Source organism: Mandrillus leucophaeus, unplaced genomic scaffold (genome assembly GCF_000951045.1).
Source record: "Mandrillus leucophaeus isolate KB7577 unplaced genomic scaffold, Mleu.le_1.0 Scaffold118, whole genome shotgun sequence".
Lineage (NCBI taxonomy): Eukaryota > Metazoa > Chordata > Mammalia > Primates > Cercopithecidae > Mandrillus > Mandrillus leucophaeus.
The window spans coordinates 2328153-2351202 of record NW_012100098.1 but is presented as its reverse complement, the minus strand read 5'-3'; the positions used below and the strand labels follow the sequence as shown (position 1 = coordinate 2351202).

General features: G+C 43.5%; 1 protein-coding gene across 1 annotated transcript in view; it reads right to left on the bottom strand.

Annotated features, from left to right (window-relative positions):
• TFCP2 (transcription factor CP2) overlaps nt 1–22500 on the bottom strand; it is a 106365-nt gene extending 83865 nt beyond the window's left edge. Inside the window, exon 1 of the mRNA XM_011965127.1 lies at nt 21648–22500. Coding sequence (XP_011820517.1) covers nt 21648–21769 — 122 coding nt within the window. The 5' untranslated portion in view covers nt 21770–22500. The remainder of the gene's footprint in view (nt 1–21647) is intronic.
• Between the last annotated feature and the right edge of the window lie 550 nt (nt 22501–23050).

Sequence of the window (23050 nt, the reverse complement as noted above, 5' to 3'; positions counted from 1 at the left end):
ATAGGCCAGGTGCAGGGGCTCACATCTGTAATCCCAGCACTTTGGGAAGCCGAGGTGGGCGGATCACTTGAGGTCAGGAGTTTGAGGCCAGCCTGACCAATATGGCGAAACCCTGTCTTTACTAAAAATACAAAAAGTAGCCTGGCATGGTGTCAGGCGCCTGCAATTCCAGTTACTCTGGAGGTTGAGGCAGGAGAATCTCTTGAACCCAGGAGGTGACAGTTGCAGTGTGCCAAGATTGCGCCGCTGTACTCCAGCCTGAGCAACAGAGTGAGACTCCATCTCAAAAGAAAGAAAGAAAGAAAATGTAGTATATATACACCATAGAAAATTACTCAGCCATAAAAAGAACGAAATAATGGCATTTGCAGCAAACTGGATGGAACTAGAGACCATTACTCTAAGTGAAGTAACTCAGGAATGGAAAACCAAACATCGTATGTTTTCACTCGTAAGTGAGAGTTAAGCTATGAGGTCACAAATGTTTAACTATAATACAATGGACTTTGGGGACTCGAGGGGAAAGGATGGGAAGAGGTGAGGGATAAAAGACTATACACTGGGTACAGTGTATACTGCTCAGGCTCAGGAGATGGGTGCACCACAATCTCAGAAATCACCACTAAAGAACTTACTAATGTAAGCAAACACCACCTGTTCCCCAAAAACCTTGAAAAAAAAAAAAAGTAGAGGGAAGGAATGGCAACACTGCTGCTTTGTAGGTTGTCCTCCATAATAAGAGGAGGGCAAGAAAAATGTAGGAAAGCAAAGAAAATTTATGAACTTACAGTAAAAAGGAGTAACAGCATAACCTGAAAGGATGAAGAAATAGATTACGTGATAGATACGTTTTTTCTTAAATTTTTTTCTTTTTTTTCCGAGATGGAAGCTCGCTCTGTCACCCAGGGTGGAATGCAGTGGCACGATCTTTGCTCACTGCAACCTCCACTTCCCAGGTTCAAGCGATTCTCGTGCCACAGTCTCTTGAGTAACTGGGACTACAGGCATGCATCACCATGCTCAGCTAATTTTTTGCATTTTTAGTAGAGACGGGGTTTCGCCATGTTGGCCAGGCTGGTCTAGAACTCCTGGCCTCAGGTGATCCACCTGCCTCGGCCTCCCGAAGTGCTGGGATTACAGGGTGAGCCACTGCGCCTAGTCTTTAATTTGTTATAAGGTATTTTAGACATAAAAAAGGTAAAACAGTGAAACAAATGACTGTGTACACTCTAGGCAGCTTACAAAACAGCATTAATGGTTGAAGCCCTCTATATTTTTCCTCAGTTATATATCCCTCCAACTCCCAGAGGCAACATTATCCTGAATTTGCACTTAATCATTCTTAACATGTCTTTATACTTTTATAGCAGTGCCATCTTTTTTTTTTTTTTTTTTTTTTTTTTTGAGACGGAGTCTTGCTCTGTCGCCCAGGCTGGAGTACAGTGGCACGATCTCGGCTCACTGCAAGCTCCGCCGCCTCCCGGGTTCACGCCATTCTCCTGCCTCTGCCTCCCGAGAAGCTGGGACTACAGGCGCCCGCCACCACGCTGGGCTAATTTTTTTGTGTGTGTATTTTTAGTAGAGACGGGGTTTCACCGTGTTTGCCAGGATGGTCTCCAACTCCTGACCTCGTGATCCGCCCACCTCAGCCTTCCAAAGTGCTGGGATTACAGGTGTGAGCCACCGCACCCGGACAGCAGTACCATCTTTTAAAAAGTAGTGAAGTATGGCTGAGTGCAGTGGCTCATGCCCGTAATCCCAGCACTTTGAGAGGCCGAGGCAGGCGGATCACCTGAGGTCAGGAGTTTGAGACCAGCCTGGCCAACATGGCGAAACCCCTTCTCTACTAAAAATACAAAAATTAGTGGCAGGCACCTGTAATCCCAGCTACTTGGAAGGCTGAGGCATGAGAATTGCTTGAACCCGGGAGGCGGAGGTTGCAGTGAGCCAAGATGGCGCCACTGCACTTTCAGCCTGGGCGACAGAGCAAGCCTCCATCTTGAAAAAAAAGAAAACAAAATTTTTTTTTAAATGTAATGAATTAAAAATTCTTTTTAATTTTAAAATTTAAAAAGTAACGGATACCTTTGCAGCAAAACAGGGCGAATCTCATCTAAATACACTGTCCATCATAAAAGACTTAGAATGAAAGGGAAAGTAAAAAACAGTAACAACTGACCAACTCTGAGACAAATAGAGAAGATTTGGAAGATGGACAGGTGATAATTGAAGTGGGTAGAAATGAAGAAAAAAGTACTGAAAAAGCACAGCAAACAACAACAGCAACAAAAGGGCAAAAATTAGTCTCAATAAAGAGACTTAGGTCTCAATGAAGAGAGATTGTTGCCTCAGGAACTGCTATAGTACTTGCCTTTTTTAACAAAATGGAGAGAGAGTGAGTTCATTCACTCAGCAAATTAGCACATAGGACTTATTAGGCACTATTCTAACAGTAGGCAGAGAGCAGAGAACAAAAGAAAATCCCTTCTGTTATGAAGCATGAAGTTGGGGAGAGAAGCCAACAAATGAATTACACATCAGATGTTAGGGAAAAAATAAAGCAGAGAGGGTAAAGAAAGCAAGGAGTGCTGATGAGGGGAAGGAGGCTCTTGCTATTTTACGTGAAGGAGATTGGAAGCCCTCTCCGATAAAGTGACATGGGAGCAGAAACCTAAAGGAAGTAAGGAACATACAGGAATGTTTCGGGAAGAGTAACTGCAAATGCAAAGACAGTGAGGTGAAAGTGGAGCCCTAAGACTAGGTGTGGCTGCAGCAGAGCAAGCCGGGGAAGAGTATATAAAATGGCTGGAGGAGCAGACCATATAGATCCTTGCCAGATCTCTGGCTTTTATTCAAAGTGAGATGTGAAACCACTGGACAGTTTTCAGGAGAAAAGTAGCACAATCTGATGAACCTTTTAAAGAAAGTGATCATATAATTTATCACTAAAATAGGTACACCTTAGTGAGTGAAAAAGGGTGATATTAATGGTTACCTTAGGACAGTATTAACAAGACCTAATTTTAAAAGGCTTCTCTGTGTGTAAATCATTTTGAAGGAATTGCTCCTGGCCAAACCTGGAACACTGTCATCAAAATATATAGTGATAGAAGATTACAATGTATTTAATAAAGTAAGAATCTATGAGTCTATATTGATTAAAAAAAATAGGAACAGAAAACTCTTTCTTACAGTAGAAAGCCAACTAATAAATGTACAGGGAAGGTAAAAAGAGACAATCACTTGGCAACGACCATAAAGATAACTGATTAGGGCAAGAATCATCTGAATGCTAAAATTAACAGGTGAAAGTTTGAGAACAGGGTATTTACATAGTCACAAAACATCTCCCAAGACATTATTACAAAAGGCAAATGAATAACTTTATGAGGGAGAAAACTGGACCCTACCACTCAAGTAATATTGTCAGTAATAGGAGTAATAAATAGCATGTGCATCCTAATATGATACACAGAGAACTCAGCATCACTTCTTAGGTATTAATGCCCAACGTGAATAACCTGAATCTAACCACGAGGAAACAACAGACAAAAACAAATTGAAGGATGCTCCACAAAATAACTACACTGCACTTATGAAATTGTCAGTGTCATAAAAATACAGACTCAAGAACTGTTTCAGATTAAAGGAGATGAAGGAGACAAGGTTACTGAATCAACACATGATATTGGATATTCTTTTACTATAATGGATATTATTAGGACAACTGAGAAAATCTGAATAAGGTCTACAGATTATAGCATTGTGTCAGTGTTAAGTTCCCGATTTTGATCATTATACCATAGTTATGTAAGAGAATTTCTTGTTTTTAAAAAATACAAACTGAAGTATTTAGGTGTTTGGGGTATCACATCTGCCTTTTACCTTTAAATCATTCAGAAAAAAATAATTCTGAGTGTGTGAGAAATTCTGAAAAAGGATAAAGCAAATATATTAAAATATTATCCTTTGGGGAATCTAGGTGAAGAAGGGTTTTCACAAATTCTTTGTAGTATTCATACAAATATTATACAAGTCTAAAATTATTTTTTCCCAATTGCTTTTTATTGTGATAAAATATGCACAACAAACTTTACTATCTTAATCACTTTTAAGTGGACAGTTCAGTGGTATTAAGCACAATCATATTGTTGTACAACCATCACCATCATCCATCTCCAGAACTCTTCATCTTGCAAAGCTGAAACTCTCATACCCACTGAAGAGTAACTAGCCCCTGGCAACCATCATTGGTGGTGATACTTTTGCAGCTAGCTGAGGGATCAGGACTAGGGCAAAGGAAAACTATTTGCATTCTTTTTGTTTTCCATTTTTAAAATTTGTAGTAAAATATACATAATACTATGTTGGCTGGGCACAGCAGCTCAGGTTTCTAATTCTAGCACTTTGGCAGGCCAAGGCAGGGGGATGGCTTGAGGTCAGTTCTAGACCAGCCTGGGCAACATAGCAAGACCCCATCTCTCTAAAATTTTTTTAAAATTAGCTAGGTGTGGTGGTGCACACCTGTAGTCCCAACTACTCGGGAGGCTAAGGCAGGGGAATAGCTTGGGCCTAGGAGTTTGAGGTTGTGGTGAACTGTGATTGTGCCACTGCACTGCAGCCTAGGTGACAGAGCAAGACCCTGTCTCAAAAAAAAAAAAAAAAAAAAAAGTTATCATTTAACCTTTTTTTGTTTTTTGTTGTTGTTGTCTATATCAATACTTCAATCTGTAATATTTTAACCATTTTTAAGTGTACATGTCAGTGCTATTAAGTACATTCACAGTGTACTTAACCATCACCACTATCCATTTTCAGAAATTTTCATCATCCCAATCTAAAATTCTGTGCCCATTAAACAAGAACTACTCACTCTCCCCTCTCCTGGTAACCACTACTCAACATTCTATCATTATGAATTTGACTACTTGAGGTATTTCATGGCAGTGGAATCATATATTTATCCTTTTGTGTCTGACATTTCACACATCATAATGTCCCAAGATTTATCCATGTTATATCACATATCAGAATCTCCTTCCTTTTCAAGCCTGAATAATATTCCATCATATGTACATATTATATACATTTTGTTTAGGTTGCTTCCACCTTTTGGCTGTTGTGAATAATGTTGCTAAACATAGGTGTACAAATAGCTGCTCAAGTCGCTGCTTTCAGTTGTCTTGAATATGTACTCAGAAGTGAAACAGCTGTATCATAATTCTACGTTTAGTTTTTTTGAGGAACCACCATACTGTTTTCCACAGTGAATGCACCATTTTACATTGCCACCAGCAATGCATAAAGGTTCCAGTTCCTCTACATTCTTTCCAACACCTGTTACTTCGATTTTTTACTAGCAGCCATCCTAAAGGCTGAATAATATTCCATTGTATGTACTCACAACATTTTGCTTATCCATTCATCCTTTGATCAATGGGTTATACCTATGAACATTAGGTACACAAATATCTCTTAGGGACCCTGCTTTCAATTATTTTGAGTATACATTAGGTCATCGTTTTCTGATGGGGGGATCCAAGACTCCCGTGGATGTATGAAACCACAGAGAGTATCAAACCCCACGTATAGTGTGTTTTTTCCTATATATATATATGTATATATCCATAGTAAAGTTAATTTATAAATTAGGCAGAGTAAGAGATTAACAACAACTAATAATAAAACAACCACAATATATAGTAATAAACTATATAACTGTGGCTGGGAACAGTGGCTCACACCGGTAATTCCAGCATTTTGGGAGGCCGAAGCGGGCAGATCACTCGAGATCAGGAGTTCGAGACCAGCCTGGCCAACATGGTGAAATCCTCTCTCTATTAAAAATACAAAATTAGCCAGGTGTGGTGGCAGGCGCCTGTAATCTCAGCGACTCGGGAGGCTGAGGCACAGGAATCACTTGAATCTGGGAGGTGGAGGCTGCAGTGAGCTGAGATGGTGCCACTGCACTCCAGCCTAGGCGACACAGTGAGATTCCATCTCTAAATAAATAAATAAAAGTAGTGTCTCTCTCTCTCTCTCTCTCTCTCTCTCTCTCAAAATATCTTATTACACTATACTCACCTATTTTTTTTTACAGGCCACAGTTGAACTTGGGTAACTGAAATCTCAGAAAGTGAAACCTAGGATAAAGGGGAACCACTAAACCTCCACAAGTAGAATTACAGGATCATATGGTGTGAGGATTTTTAGGTGTCAACTTGACTGATTAAAGGATACTTACAAAGTGGGTAAAGCATGGTTTCTGACTGTATCTGTGAGGGTGTTTCCAGAGGAGACTGGTGTGTGAGTAGGTTGACTGAGAGAGTAAGATCCACCCTCAATGTGGGAGGGCAACATCCAGTGGGCTGGGAGCCCAGATAGAACAAAAAGGCAGAGTAAAGGTAAATCCATTTTCTCTCCTGGGGCTGGGACACCCTTCTCCTGCCCTTTGATATCAGTATTCCAAGTTCTCCAGCCTTTGGACCCCAGGACTTACACCAGTAGCCTCTCAGGTTTTCAGGCCTTCAGCCTCAGTGTGAAATTTATGCCATTGGTTTCCCTGGTTCTGGGGCTTTGAGACTTAGATTGAGCCAATGTACTGGCATCCCTGGTTCTCTAGTTTGCAGATGACCTATCATGGCACTTCTTAGTTTCCATAATTGAGTAAGCCAATTCTCCTCATAAATCCCCTCTCCTTCACCCATCCATCCATCTATACCCTACTGGTTTTGTCTCTGGAAAATCCTGACACGTACGGTAATTTTATTTTTAATTTTTGGAAGAATCACCATAGTTTTTCACATAGGCTGTGCCATTCGACATGACTACCAACAGTGTACAATGGTTCCAATTTTTCCATGTCCTTCTCAACAATTATTTTCTGCTGTTCTTGATAGCAGCCATCCTAACGGGTGTGAGGTAGTATCTTGGAGTTTTGACTTGCATTTCCCTAATTAGCAATGTTGAGTATCTTTTCATTTGCTTATTGGTCATGGTGTAAATCCTTTTAATCTACTGCTAAATCTGGTTTGCTAGCATTTTGTTGATGATTTTTACATCAATGTTCCTAAGAAATGTTAGTCTATAGGCCAGGCACGGTGGCTCACGCCTGTAAAGACAGCACTTTGGGAGGACGAGGCGGGTGGATCACTTCCAGCCTAGCCAACATGGCAAAGCCCCATCTCTACCAAAAATTTAGAAATTAGCTGGGCGTGGTGGCACATGCCTGTGATCCCAGCTACTTGGGAGGCTTTGGTACGAGATTCATTTGAACCCAGGAGGCCCAGGCTGCAGTGAGCCAAGATTGCACCACTACACTCCAGCCTCAGTGATACAGTGAGACTCTTTTTTGTCTCAAAAAAAAAAAAAGAACGAACGAACGAACGATTAGTCTATAGATTTCTTATAGCATCTTTGTAGGGCTTTGGCATCAAGACTGTATTTATCCATTTTGCATTGCTATAAAGGAATACCTGAGGCTGGGTAATTTACAAAGGAAAGAGGTTTATTTGGCTTATGGTTCTGCAGGCTGTACAAGAAGCATGGTGCCAGTATCTGCTTCTGATAAGTACCTCAGGAAACTTTCAATCACGGCAGAAGGTGTAGGAAGAGCAGGTATGTCACATGGCAAGAAAGGAAGCAAGAGAGAGGGGAGAAGTGTGACACTTAAACACCCAGCTCGAGTAAACTAATATAGCAAAAATGCACTCACTACCATAGGGACCACACCAAGCCATTCCTAAGGGATACACCCCCATGACCCAGATACTTCCCACTAGGCCCCACCCACCTCCAACACTGCAGATCAAATCTCAACTTGTAATTTGGAGGGACAAATATCCAAACTATGTCAAAGATAATGCTGACGTCACAGAATGAATTAGTGAGTGTTCTTTCCTCTTCAGTGTTCTGAAAAGTCTGAGACAGACTGGTGTTAGTTAATCTTGAAATGTTGATAGAATTCACCAGTGAAGTCATCAGGTCCAGAGATTTCTCTGTTGGGACATTTTTGATTACAAATGCAATCTCCTTATGAGTTATAAGACTATTTACATTTTCTATTTCTTAGTAGTTTAGTCTTGGTAGGTTTTGTGTTTCTAGGATGTGACCATTTCATCTAGGTTACCCAATTTGTTGGCATACAATTGGTTTATTAATCTTTTTCCCCAAAAAACTAGTCAAGTGCAGTAGTAAGGATGGGGGAAAGAGTAGAATAAGTTCTATCTGTAACTGACTGTCAACAATCAATTAAGATAATTCACTATCTTCAGACCAGCCTATAATTGCTTATTGTACTCTATTATAATCTCTCTTTTTTTTTTCTTTTTTTTTTTGAGATAAGAGTTTCACTCTTGTTGCCCAGGCTGGAGTACAACAGCGCAGTATCAGCTCACTGCAACCTCACCTCCCGGGTTCAAGCGATTTTCCTGCCTTAGCCTCCTGAGTAGCTGGGATTACAGGCATACGCCACTATGGCTGGTTAATTTTCTTGTTTGTATTTTTACGGGGTTTCACCATGTTGGCCAGGCTGGTCTCGAACTCCTGACCTCAAGTGATCTGCCCACCTCAGCCTCCCAAACTGCTGGGGATTACAGGCGTCAGCCACTGCGCCCAGCCCAAGAGACAGGCTCTGTCACCCTAGCTAGAATGCCATGGCACAATCATGGTCAACTGCAGTCTTGAATTCCTGGGCTAAAGCAATCCTTCTGCCTCAGCCTTCCAAGTAGCTAGGACTACAGGCAGGTGTTATTTTTTTGTATAGACAGTGTCTCAGTATGTTGTCCAGGCTGGTTTGAGCTCCTGGGCTCAAGTGATGTTCCCAGTTCAGCCTTCAAAAGCATAGGAATTATACATGTGAGCTGCCATGCCCAGCCTACCCTTTCCATTTCTGTGGAATTGAGGGTAATATTCCCACTTTCAATTTTATCTTTAGTATTTCAGTAATTTGAGTCTTTTTTTTTTTTTGAGATGGAGTCTCGCTCTGTTTCCCAGGCTGGAGTACAGTGGCATTATCTTAGCTCACTGCAACCACCACTCACCTCCTGGGTTCAGGCAATTCTCCTGCGTCAGCCTCCAGAGTAGCTGGGATTATAAGCATGCACCACCATGCCCAACTAATTTTTGTATTTTTAGTACAGACAGGATTTCGCCATGTTGGCCACGATGGTCTCAAACTCCTGACCTCAGGTGATCCTCCCACTTTGAACTCCCAAAGTGCTGGGATTACAAGCATAAACCACTGCACCCAACCCATTATAATATTTTTTTTATCCACTATAATCTTAATTTTTTTTTTAGAGACAGAGTCTCGTTCTGTCGCCAAGGCTGGAGTGATGTGGCATGATCATAGCTCACTGCAGGCTCGAACTCCTGGGCTCAAGCAATCCTCTCACCTCAGCCTCCAGAGTAGCTACGACTACAGACATATACCACCATGCCCAGCTAATTTTTCTTCTTTTATTATTTTTGTAGGGACTAGGTCTTGCTATGTTGCCCAGGCCAGTCTTGAACTCCTGAACTCAAGAGAGACCCCCATTGCTAAAGCACTGGTATTACAGGTATAAGCCACCATGCCTGGCCTCCATTATAATCTCATAGGACCACTGTCATCTATGCTATCTGTCACTGACCAAAACATCATTATGCAGTACATGACTGTACTGAGCCTTTCACCTACCCTGGGCATGCACAATTACTTCTTATTCTCCCATCTATTTGGTTCCTATTGATCGTCCTAGTCATCAATATTTTGTTTGCTTGTTTGTTTTTTAAGACAGAGTCTTGCTCTGTCACCCAGGCTAGAGTGCAGTGGCACGATCTCGGCTCACTGCAACCTCTGTCTCCCAGGTTCATGCGATTCTCCCGCCTCAGCCTCCCAAGCAGCTGGGACTACAGGCATGAGCCACCATGCCCAGCTAATTTTTATATTTTTAGTAGAGACAGGGTCTCACCATGCTGGCCAGCCTGGTCTCAAACTCCTGACCTCAAGTGATCCTCCAGCCTTGGCCTCCCAAAGTGCTGAGATTACAGGCGTGACCCACCACGCCCGGCCCCTAGTCATCAATATCTGGCTCTCAAAAGGGAAAAAAGAAAAAAAAATGGAGACGGGGAGTATGGTGCCAGCCCTTTAAATCTCCCAGACATCGGCCAGATGCGGTGGCTCAAACCTGTATTATCAGCACTTTGGGAGGCCGAGGCGGGCGAATCACAAGGTCAGGAGTTCAAGACCAGCCTGGCCAACATGGTGAAACCCTGTCTCTACTAAAAAAAAAAAAAAAAAAAAAAAAAAAAAAATTAGCCAGGCATGGTGGCGGCCGCTTGTAAACCCTGCTACTCGGGAGGCTGAGGCAGGGGAATCGCTTGAACTCAGGAGGCGGAGGTTGCAGTGAGCCAAGATCGCACCACTGCACTCTAGCTTGGGCATCAGTGTGAGACTCTGTCTCAAAAAAAGAGAAATCTCCTGGACATCACTTTGGTGGTGGTAGTGAGGGGACTTGCAACAAAGTGGTGAGGTGCAACAATAACCATTGCCTCTTTGCAACTCTGTGATCAAAAACAGCAATTCTTTCTTTTATTTTTAATTTATTTTTTATTTTTTTGAGACAGCGTCTCGCCCTGTCACCCAGGCTGGAGTGTAATGGTGTGATCTTGGCTCACTGCAACCTCCACCTCCCAGGTTCAAGCAATTATCATGCCTCAGCCTCCCAAATAGCTGGGATTACAGGCGCCCCCCCACCACACCCAGCTAATTTTTGTATTTTTAGTAGAGACGGGGTTTCACCACGTGGGCCAGGCTGGTCTCGAACTCCTGACCTCAAGTGATCCACCCACCTTGGCCTCCCAAAGTGTTGGGATTACAGGCGTGAGCCACTGCGCCAGCCTCTTTTTTTTTAGACGGAGTCTTACTCTGTCGCCCAGGCTGCAGTGCAGTGGCACAAGTTCTGTTGCCCAAGCTGTAGTGCAGTGGTGCAATATCAGCTCACTGCAACCTCCACCTCCCAGGTTCAAGCAATTCTCCTGCCTCAGCCTCCTGAGTGGCTGGGGTTACAGGCATGCGCCACCACGCCTGGCTAATTTTTGTATTTTTAGTAGAGACAGGGTTGTACCATGTTGGCCAGACTGGTCTCAAACTCCTAACCTCAAGTGATCCTAACCTCAAGTGATCCACCCGTCTTGGCCTCCCAAAGTGCTGGAATTACAGGCGTGAGCGACTGCGCCTGGCCAGAAGCAGCAATTCTGACTGGAGCACAGATTTCTGAAATGTAGGTTTTTGTTTTTAGAGACAGGGTATCACTATGTTGCCCAGGCTGGTCTCAAACTCCCAGGCTCAAGCAATCCTTTTGCCTCAGCCTCCCAAAGCGCTGGGATTATAGGCACCAGCCACTGCACTTGATCCAGATTCCTGATATTTGGAAGAAATGGTCATTTCTGCCCACTTTAGGTTCCACAAACTATGTGCAAGCTGCTCCAGGAACACGTGCACAACTGCCTGCCATGGGGCTGAGGGATGTGGATGGGCAGCTGCTATTGTACTAAGTGCTGCAATTGACTGAAATTAACCACAATTTACCGTCCAGGATTGGACGGTAAATGGCAGTTAATTCCTCACAGTTGTAAGATTTCAATAAACTACAGAGTTCCAAAGGAGATGCATCAGACAGATTCTGCCAGAACAATTGTTATCTTGGTGGGGAGACAGATTTCTGGTACTTCCTACTTTATCATCTTCCCACAATCCTCTCCGAATTTTTTTTTTTTTTTTTTTTTTGAGACAGAGTCTTGCTCTGTCACCCAGGCTGGAATGCACTGGCACAATTTCAGCTCACTGCAACCTCCGCCTCTGGGGTTCAAGAGATTCTCCTGCCTCAGCCTCCCAAATGGCTGGGATTACAGGTGCCCGCCACCATGCCCAGCTAATTTTTTGTATCTTTAGCACAGATGAGGTTTCACCATGTTGGCCAGGCTGGTTTCAAACTCCTGACCTTGTGATCTGCCTGCCTTGGCCTCCCAAAGTGCTGGGATTATAGGCGTGAGCCACCACGTCCGGCTGTGAATTTTTTTTTTTTTTTTTTTTTGAGATGGAGTCTCGCTCTGTTGCCCAGGCTGGAGTGCAGTGGCGCAATCTCAGCTCACTGCAAGCTCCGCCTCCCGGGTTCACGCCATTCTCGTGCCTCAGCCTCCCGAGTAGCTGGGACTACAGGAGCCCGCCAGTGCGCCCGGCTAATTTTTTCTATTTTTAGTAGAGACGGGGTTTCACCATGGTCTCGATCTCCTGACCTTGGGATCCGCCTGCCTCGGCCTCCCAAAGTGCTGGGATTACAGGCGTGAGCCACCGTGCCCGGCCGAATTTTTTTTTTTTTTTTAAACTCTGCTTTTTCCATATTGAGAATGAAATTATCTTTTAAGTGGAAAAAAAACATAGGCACTGGCACTTACAAAGGGTTCTTTCTGTGTAGAGAACAGATTGGATGAGTATGTGTGTGTGTGCGTGTGTGTGTGCGCGCATACACTGAGTCAGAAGGAAAGTTGGATCAACTGAATGGATGCTGAAAATTAGGGACATAGGTCATGGAAGATGATAGAGTAGGAACTCCAGGAGTTAGTACTTTCACCAAAACAACTATTGAGATGGCAAGAACTGCTTGAGGTGACTATTTTAGGACTCTGGGGTCTAATGAAACACTTGCAGTGTCCAGAAGAGTGCTTGATAAAGAAAAAAGCTGGTAAATTTTAGTGAATTCTGGCATTTGGAATAGCATCTATCATTCTGTAGCTCCCAGCCCTGTGGTACGCAACTGTTGAGATGGCAGTTCCTGTTGCAGCTTGCTGGTGCTAGGGTGGGAAATAGGGGCTTCGTCTGTGGGGAAAAGAGAGATTAGCCTGTTACTGTGTCTATATAGAAAGAAGTAGACATAAGAGACTCCATTTTGTTCTGTATTTGAGATGCTGTTAATCTGTGATGCTACCCCCAACCTTGTCCTTGCAAGAGACATGTGCTGTGGTGACTCAAGGTTTAATGGATTTTGGGCTGTGCAGGATGTGTCTTTGTTAAACAAGTGCCTGAAGGCAGCTTGCTGGTTAAAAATCCTGCCCGTCCCTGGGCAATGGAACATCTCTGTGTGAGACCCAATGGTATGCTCTGTTTACTGAGATAGGAGAAAACCACCTTACCGCATAAGGTGGGACTTGCTGGCGGGACTTGCTGGCACAATGATGCTAAGAGGTTTATAGAGATGTTTGCATATGCATATCAAGGCACAGCATTTTCCTTTGAACTTATTCATGTCACAGAGATCTTTATCCATATGTCTTACTGCTAATTTTCTCCCTAAAATGATCCTATTGTCCTGCCACTCCCTTATCTTTAAGATGATAAAGATAATTATCAATAAATACTAAGGGAACTCAGAGACCGGTGCCCGGCGTGGGTCCTCTGTATGCTGAGCGCCGGTCCCCTGGGCCCACTTTTTCTTTCTCTATACTTTGTCTCTGTGTCTCATTTCTTTTTTCAAGTCTCTCGTTCCACCTAACGAGAAACGCCCACAGGTGTGGAGGGGCAGGCCACCCCTTCATTTGTCCTCCAAAAAATTGAGGTTATGTGTTTCGTTCACTACTTTTGATTGCTGAGGAGCTGCCAGAGCGCTGGCCACTGTTTCACACATGCACACCCCCTGACTGAAGTTGCTTCCCTAGTGGCACTAGACAATTGAACTTAAAGAGAGAGAACACTCCTTTTTTCTTTATGTTTTTTTTTCTTACTGGATCTAAGCATTTAAGGAAATCTCTGTCAAGTCACTGAAAGACCACAGAGATAAAAGAACAGAGATTCAGTGACCACATGCAACCAGGTATACACTCTGCAAAGTCACTAAACAAATGCAGCTGTCATAAGTAACAACAGTAATCTCTAGGGAGGCAGTGGAATCTGACTTTCAGAGTTACCATATTACAGCACACAAAATGTCAACTTCCCAACAAAAATTTGCAAAGCAAACAAAGAAACAGGACTATATGGCCCATTCACAGGGAAAAAAAAAAAAAAAAGAAAAGAAATTGGTGGGACATGGGGTGGCTCATGCCTGTAATCCCAGCACTTTGGGAGGCCGAGGCAGGCGGATCACGAGGTCAGAAGATTGAGACCATCCCTGGCTAACACGGTGAAACCCCATCTCTACTAAAAATACAAAACATTAGCTGGGTGTGGTGGTGGGCATCTATAGTCCCAGCTGCTCGGGAGGCTGAGGCAGGAAAACGGTGTGAACCCGGGAGGCAGAGCTTGCAGTGAGCCAAGATCGCGCCACTGCACTCCAGCCTGGGAGACAGCAAGACTCCATCCCAAAAAAAAAAAAAAAAGAAAAAGAAATTGACAGAAACCACCCCATAGCAAGCCAGACAATGGACCTACTAGACAAAGACTTTAACTGTCTTAAATATGCTCAGAGAGTTGAAGGAAACCATGAAAAAAACAAACAAACAAACAAAAAACTAAAGGAAATCAGGAGAACAATGTATAAACAAGTAAGGAATATCAATAAAAATATTTTTAAAATATAAAAATGAATGAAATAGCAATTCTGGACATAAAGATACAAGAGCCAAAATAAAGATTTCACTAAAGGATTCAACAGCAGAGTTGAACAGGCAGAAAAAAGAATCAATGAACATGAAGAGAGAACTGAAATTACTTAAGCTAAAAAGCAGGAAAAAAAAAATGAACAAAGAAAAATGAACAGAAGGCTGGGCGCGGCGGCTCAAGCCTGTAATCCCAGCACTTTGGGAGGCCGAGACGGGCGGATCACGAGGTCAGGAGATCGAGACCATCCTGGCTAACACGGTGAAACCCCCTCTACTAAAAAATACAAAAAACTAGCCGGGCGCGGTGGCGGGTGCCTGTAGTCCCAACTACTCGGGAGGCTGAGGCAGGAGAATGGTGTGAACCCGGGAGGCGGAGCTTGCAGTGAGCTGAGATCCGGCCACTGCACTCCAGCCTGGGCGGCAGAGCGAGACTCAGATCAGCTACTCTGAAAAAGAAAAAGAAAAATGAACAGAGGCTGGGCACAGTGGCTCACACCTATAATCCCAGCACTTTGGGAGGCCAAAGCGGGTGGATCACCTGAGGTCAGGAGTTCAACACCAGTCTGGCCAACATGGCAAAACCCCATCTGTACTAAAAATACAAAAATTAGCTGGGTGTGGCAGCCCACAGCTGTAGTCCCCGCCACGCAGGAGGCTGAGGCAGGAGACTCGCTTGAACCCGGGAGGTGGAGGTTGCAGTGAGCCAAAATGGTGCCACTGCACTCGAGCCTGGGTGACAGAGCTAGACTCCATCTCAAAAAAAAGAAAAAGGAACGAGCCATGGGGCCTACTGGGACACCATCAAATGTATCAATGGCTAAACCAACCTAATTAACACATGCATTACCTCATATGCTTCTCTTTTTTTGTGGTGAAAACACTTAAAATCAACTCTACTCTCTTAGCAATGTTCAAGTATACAATATATTGTAATAACTATAGTCCCCATGATGTATAAGAGATTTTGAACTAAATCTTGATTTTTTTTTGTGGTTGGGTCTCACTCTGTCACCCAGGCTAGAGTACAGTGGCACAATCACAGCTCACTGAAGCATTTACAACCCTAAATTTCCCTCTGAGGTTTTACTGCATCCCTTAAGTTTTGGTATGTATGTTTTCATTTTAATTTGTCTCAGTGTATTTTCTTATCTCCCTAATGATTTCCTCTTCTTATTCATTTGGTGTTTAAGTGTGTTGTTTAATGCTCACTTCAGCAGCACATATACTAAAGTTGGAATGATTCAGAGAAGATTAGCATGGCCTCTGAACAAGGATGACATGCAAATTCGTGAAGCATTCTATATTTTAAACATTTCAGGGCTGGGTATGGTGGCTCATGCTTATAATCTCAGCACTTTAAGAGGCCAAGGCAGGAGGATCACTTGATCCCAGGAATTTGAGACCAGCCTGAGCAACATGATGAAACCCTGTCTCTTTAAAAAATACAAAAATTAGCTAGTTACGGTACCAGCTACTTGGGAGACTGAGGTGGGAGGATTGCCTGAATCTGGAAGGTTGAGGCTACAGTGAGCTGTGATGGTGCCACTGCACCCCAGCCTGGGCAACAGAGCAAGACCCTGTCTCAAAATAATAATAATAATAATAATAATAATAATAATAATAATAATGCCAGGCACAGTGGCTCACGCCTGTAATCCCAGCACTTTGGGAGGCCAAGGCAGACAGATCACCTGAAGTTGGGAGTTCAAGACCAGCCTGGCCAACATGGCAAAACTCCGTCTCTACTAAAAATACAAAAATTAGCCGGGCATGGTGGTGCATGTCTGTAATCCCAGCTACTTGGGAGGCTGAGGCAGGAGAATCACTTAAACCCGGGAGGCAGAGGTTGCAGTGAGCCAAGATCACGCCACTGTACTCCAGCCCAGGCAACAGAGCAAGACTCTGTCTCAATAAATACACAAATAAATAAATAAATAATAACAAAATTTTAGAAAGAAGGCAGGGTATGGTGGCTCATGCCTTTAATCCCAACACTCTGGGAGGCTGAGGTGGGAGGATGGCTTGAGCCCAGGAGCTCAAGACATGCCTAGGCACCATAGTGAAACCCCCATCTCTACAAAAAATAAAAATAAAAAGAGAGATACAAAAAAAAGAGAAAGACCTTAAATCAATACTCTAACTTCAGACCTTAAGGAACTAGAAAAAGCAGCACAAACTGGACCCAACAAAACAGAGGGAATAATGTCTAGAGCAGAGATAAGTGAAATAAAGAATAAAAATAAGGCAGGTGCAGTACCTCACACCTGTAATCCCAGCACTTTGGGAGGCTGAGGCAGGAGGACTGCTTGAGGCCAGGAGTTCAAAGCCTGTGCAAGACAGTGAGACCCCATCTCTATGAAATTAAAAAAAAAAAAAAAAAAATAGCTGGGTTTGATGATGCATGCCTGTAGTCTCAGTTACTCAGGAGGCTGAGGTAAGCGGATCACTTGAGCTCAGGAGTTTGAGGTTGCAGTGCATATGATCACACCATACCACTGCATCATTCCAGCCTGGGTAACAGAGCACGACCCCATCTCTCAAAAACAAACAACAACAAAAACCAAGAAGAATAAAAATAGTAGAAAGAATCAACAAAACCAAAAATCTGTTATCTAAAAAGATCAACAGAATTTACAAACTCTTGCTACACTGACTGGGAAAAAAAGAAAGAAGATGAAAATAAATAAAATCAGAAATGAAACCAAGGATATTACTACTAATTTTACATAAATGAAAGGATTATAAGAGAATAATATGAATGACTATAAACCAGCATATTAGATAATTTAGATAAAACAGACAAATGTTTAGAAACGTTAAAGTACGAAAACTGACTCAGAAAAAATTAAGTCTCAACAAACCTATAATAAGAGATTGAATTGTTAAACAAAAACCTCCAAACAAAGAAAAGCCCAGTATCACATGGCTTCATTGGCAAATTCTACCAAATATTCAAAGAATTAACACCAATCCTACTCAAACTCCTTCAAAAAACAGAAAAGAATGGAACACTTCCTAATGTTCTATGAGGCCAACATCACCCTCACACCAAAGTCAGAAAAAGATATGATAAAATTCAGGCTGGGCATGGTGGCTCACACCTGTAATCCTAGCACTTTGGGAGGCTGAGGCAGGAGGATCCCTTGAGTCCAGGAGTTGAGACCAGCCTGGGCAACACAGGGACACTTGGTCTCTTTAAAAAATATATATATATATGATAAGAAAACTATAAACCAATATCCCATATGAATATAGAAACAAAAATCCTTAAGAAAATAACAGCAAACTGCAAACTGGATCCAACAATACATTAAAAAGATTATATACCATGACCAACATTTATCCCAGGAATGCAAGAGTGGTTAAACATAAGGAAATCAATCAATGTGATACACCACATTATCATCTCAATAGACACAAAAAAGATATTTGAAAAAATTCAATACCCTTTTATGATTTAAAAAGAAAAACACTCAGCAAAAGCTCAAAGACACTATGCTAAGTGTATAAGTCAGTCACAAAAGGATAAATATATGATTCCACATATATGAGTTTCTTAGAGTAGTCAAATTCATAGAGACAGAAAATAGAATGAGAGGCTGGAGTGAGGGGAGATGGGAAGTTAGTGTTTAATAGGTACAGCATTTCACTTTGGGATGAAAAAATTCTGGAGACAGATCACAGTGATAGTTGTACAACAACGTGAATGTACTTAATTACACTAACCTGGACATTCTTAACGGGTTAAAATGATAGAATTTTATGTTTTGGGTATTTTACCACAATAAACACACACATACACACATATTCACCAAACTAGGAATAGAAGGAAACTTCTTTAACACTAAAACGGCATTTATGAAAAACTCTGAATAGGGCATGGTGGCACATGCCTGTAGTCCCAGCTACTCAGAAGGCTGAGGCAGGACTGCTTGAGTCCCGGGAGTTCAAGGCTGCAGTGAGCCATGAACATGCCACTGCACTCCAGCCTGGGCAACAGAGTGAGACCTCATCTTAAAAAAAAAAAAAAAAAAAAAAAAGTTGGCTGGGCATGGTGGCTCACACCTGTAATCCCAGCACTTTGGGAGGCCAAGGTAGGTGGATACCTGAGATCAGGAGTCAGATCAGCCTGGCTAACATGGCGAAACCCTATCTCCACTAAAAATACAAAAATTAGCTGGGCTTGTTGGCATGCGCCTGTAGTCCCAGCTACTCGGAAGGCTGACGCAGGAAAATCGCTTGAACCCGGGAGGCAGAGGTTGCAAGTGAGCTGAGATCGCGCCACTGAACTCCAACGTCGCCAACAGAGCGAGACTCCATCTCAAAAAAAAAAAAAAAAAAAGTCAAGAGAATAGTGACAAGTACCTAACACATGAAAAGAAGGATGAAAAAAAACAAAAAAGCCGGGCATAGTGTTATGTGCCTGTAGTGTAAGCTACTCGGAAGGCTGAAGTGGGAGGATCACTTGAGCCCGGGAGATAGAAGTTGCACTGAGCCGAGATGGTGCCACTGCACCCCAGCCTGGGTGACAGAACAGGACCCGTCTCAAAAAAAGAAAAGAGTACTTAAAATGTTGGCACACTGTGCTCTTGAGAACTCAAAGTGATGTTTGAAAACTTACGCATTTGATTTTGATGTTGAAAAAACCTAAATGTGTAAATATGCGAGCCATTCTAATGTCTATGAAAACCACATGGCATGATTTGTAAAGCGCTCTTAATTAAATGTAAGATGGCACAGTATCAAGAGCATACGGTATTGCACCTAGTAGATTAACAAATGTTTGATGATGTTATATTTAATTATTTCCAGCCTAACCTCTGGTAACCTAAACAAAATCAAACTTTTTGCCGTGAATATCTTTACACAAGCAACAGCATAAAAAATTGTCAAATATTATGTCAGATGCTCATGTGTTAAGTTCAGGGTCAGGGCACTTACTTTCAGACCAAATTAACCTCTATTTTTACGCTCAGACTTATATAAACAAGGACGGGTAAAACCAAAGTTAAATTTCTCATGACTAAGAGGACTGCATGATAGAACATATAGAACTCAAGTTTCCCTGAAAATATTTACATAAGGATAGTTTTTTTTCCCATTTTTCTTAATTTTTAAATTTTTTTTTTTTTTTTTCTTAAGAGGTCTCACTCTGTCACCAGGCTGGAGTAGAGTGGTGCAATCACAACTCACTGCAGACTCAAACTCCTGGGCTCAAGCAATCCTTCCACCTCAGTCTCCTGAGTAGCTGGGGCTACAGGAACATGCCACCAGGCCAGGGTAATTTATCTATTGATTTATTTGTGGAGAGCAGGTCTTGAACTCCTGGCTTCAAGAGATCCTCCAGTCTCTACCCCCTCAAAGTGCTCGGATTACAGGCATGATTATTATTTAGAATAACAGTCTTTATTATTCTAATTACAAGTAAAGATTCCTGAAGATGCTGAAGTATTAAATTCTCTTTTTTTTTTTTTTTTTTTTTTTGAGACAGAGTTTTGCTCTTGTTGTCCAAGCTGGAGTGCAATGGTGTGATCTCTGCTCACAGCAACCTCCGCCTCCCAGTTCAAGCGATTCTCCTGCCTCAGCCTCCCAAGTAGCTGGGATTACAGGCATGCACCACCACACCCGGCTAATTTTTTGTATTTTTAGTAGAGACGGGGTTTCACCATGTTGGCCAGGTCTCAAACTCCTGACCTTGTGATCCGCCCACCTCAGCCTCTCAAAGTGCTGGGATTACAGGTGTGAGCCACCATGCCCGGCCTGAAGTCGTAAATTCTAACTCATAATTTTACTTCAGTGAGGAAAGTCCACTTTGAATTAGCAGGAATAAAGGAACTTTACATGTCTCTTAAAAGATCTCATTATCAGAATGAAAAATGCATCTACTTTCCCCCTAAAAAGCATCTTTCCCCTATGAACTTTTATAAACCCAATGAAAATGTTAAGTTCTAGTCTCTTGACTCACTTACTTAAAGTCTTATAATGCATTAGGAAACCCAATTACAGTCCATCTACCCCTAAGACACAGCTGTTTCAACACTTCCATACAGGATTCTTGCACATCTATAAATGAAATTAACTATATTGGAGGAATAAACTAGCCAATGCATGCAGAAAGTTATATAGGCAGTAATGTTGCTTTCAAAGGAGTTTTTGTTTTGTTTTTCAAATGGAGTCTCACTTTGTTGCCCAGGCTGGAGTGCAATGGCACCATCTCTGCTCACTGCAACCTCCGCCTCCCGGGTTCAAGTGATTCTCCTGCCTCAGCCTCCCGAGTGGCTAGGATTACAGGCCCGCAGCACCACACCCGGCTAATTTTTGTATTTTTAGTATAGACGGGTTTCACCACATTGGCCACGATGGTCTCGAACTCCTAGACCGAAGTGATCCACCCGTCTCAGCTTCCCAAAGTGCTAGGATTACAGGCGTGAGCCACCGAACCCGGCCGAAAGGAGATATATCATCTGTTATCAACAATTGGCTTGATACGTAAAGATCCAGAAGCATCGTAAGTTTTCTTCGTCACTTTTTCATTTCACAGCTTATGTTTTAAAAGTCAGAAATCCCAGAATTAAGTAAAGTCTTAAAGCAAGCTAGTGATAAGATATAACTGCACGGACTTCTTCATCAAGGACTTCCATATCTTTCCAACAAGAAACGAACGAGTATTCATCATTAAGCACCAGCTCCCAATTTCCCAACTTCCTAGATAGCCTTCCTATGCTGTATGTAACCCCTTCTTCACATAACGTCAGACTTACCCCCACATACACCATCAGTCCCCAAGTCTCCAATGCACATGGGCACAAAAGCCTCTCAACATTCATCTGGTTGCTAATCAGGGACCACTCTTCCTTCTTCCACTGATCCTGCGCAGGCTTCATATAGCCTACAATCGCTTTTTCCATTTCTTCCACAACACTACTCAAAGCGACAAAGGAACAAGTCCCCTTTCCACAATCGTAGACACTTTTTTAAAACTCTATACACCTCCTTCCCACTCAACCACTTTTCTTAGTCTCTATCCGCCTTTGTTATTCAGGTGTAGGGTCTGGGAAAATCTCACTCACCTCATGCTATAGGCACCAGCACCCAGTTCCTGGCCGATCCCAGACAGGCTAGCATCAAAGTCCTGCACCAACCCGGATTCAATCACTTCGTCGGCCAGAGGCAGCTTCAGAGCCCAGGCCATCCTGGCTCCTTCCCTGCCCCAGGAGACACTGTGTCTTGTACAAAGGCGCGGAGGGTAATTCTACCCAACAGGAGTAACACAGTGGGAAACTACAAACCAAGGTTTCCCACGGAGTGCCCACCAGCCACCCCCAAGCCCGACCAGCACTGCTCGTATAACTAATCTCCCGTATCCTTGGCTGCTAGTTCTTGGTTGCCCCAGGTTCCAAATCCCCCCTGCTCAGGTCTCAGGAACGTGAGGACCCCTTTGCTCAACTACTGCAGACTTCCCAGAAGCAGCTCTGGACTCCCGCACTCCCACTCCTTAAGATACCCTCTTGAGAGTTCGTAGTGGTGGCTTGCTGCTTCCCAGACAGACCAGCAGCAGCCGCAGGAAGCTAGCCCGGCGCTCCCACGCTGCTTTTGCACCTTTTCCCCCGCCCCTTTCTGCTGGAGGCCCCCTCCCTCCCAGGGCTCGCTCTCTCTTTCCCCTCCAGGCCTCGCTTCCGGTCAGTCCCACGATCACTTCCGGTCACCCCCTCTGAACCCCACGGCTTAAAACCAAATCCAGGTTTCCGCTGAGCCGACTCCTTGCTCTCTGTAGCCCCCCACGGCCTGGAAACATGGAAGGAGAAAGTCCAGCACAGGCGTGAAACCTGGACTCCCCAGGCCCTTCCACCGCCCGCCGCCCCAGCGCCAACCAATCATGGCGTCCTCTTTCTTCGCCTGCCCGGCGAACATGACGTCACGCTGTCGCTCGCCTATAAAGAAGAGACCTCGTCAGTCTCGGCAGCGATGATAGGCGGGCTGCGCCTCGGCTCTGCCCCCGAGATGGGCTGGGCGATCACGGAGAGGACCCGGCGTGCAAGTGTCCGGGTTTAAACGTCTGTCCGTGTAGTTACCAGAGCTCTGGTATCCGCTACCCATCAAGTCATCACCCTGAACCGTGGAAGGAGCCCTCCTTCTAGCCTTATGAACCCACTCCACCCCTGGCAGACTCTTGACTACTTCCCAAACGCTCCTTACGTGCGCACGCTTGCTCCTGCTCATCCTCCTGTCTCCTTAAACTCACCTCTTCCGAGGTCGAGACCCTGCATAAATCCCACTTCCCTCTATATTCGTTTTATCTTAGGCGTCCTCTCTAATGCAGTTGAACAGAAAAGCATGAGATCAGTAAAAATGTGGTTTTTAGACCGGGCGAGGTGGCTCACGCCTGTAATTCCAGCACTTTGGGAGGCCGAGGTGGGCGGATCACCTGAGGTCGGGAGTTCAAGACCAGCCTGACCAACATGGAGAAACCCCG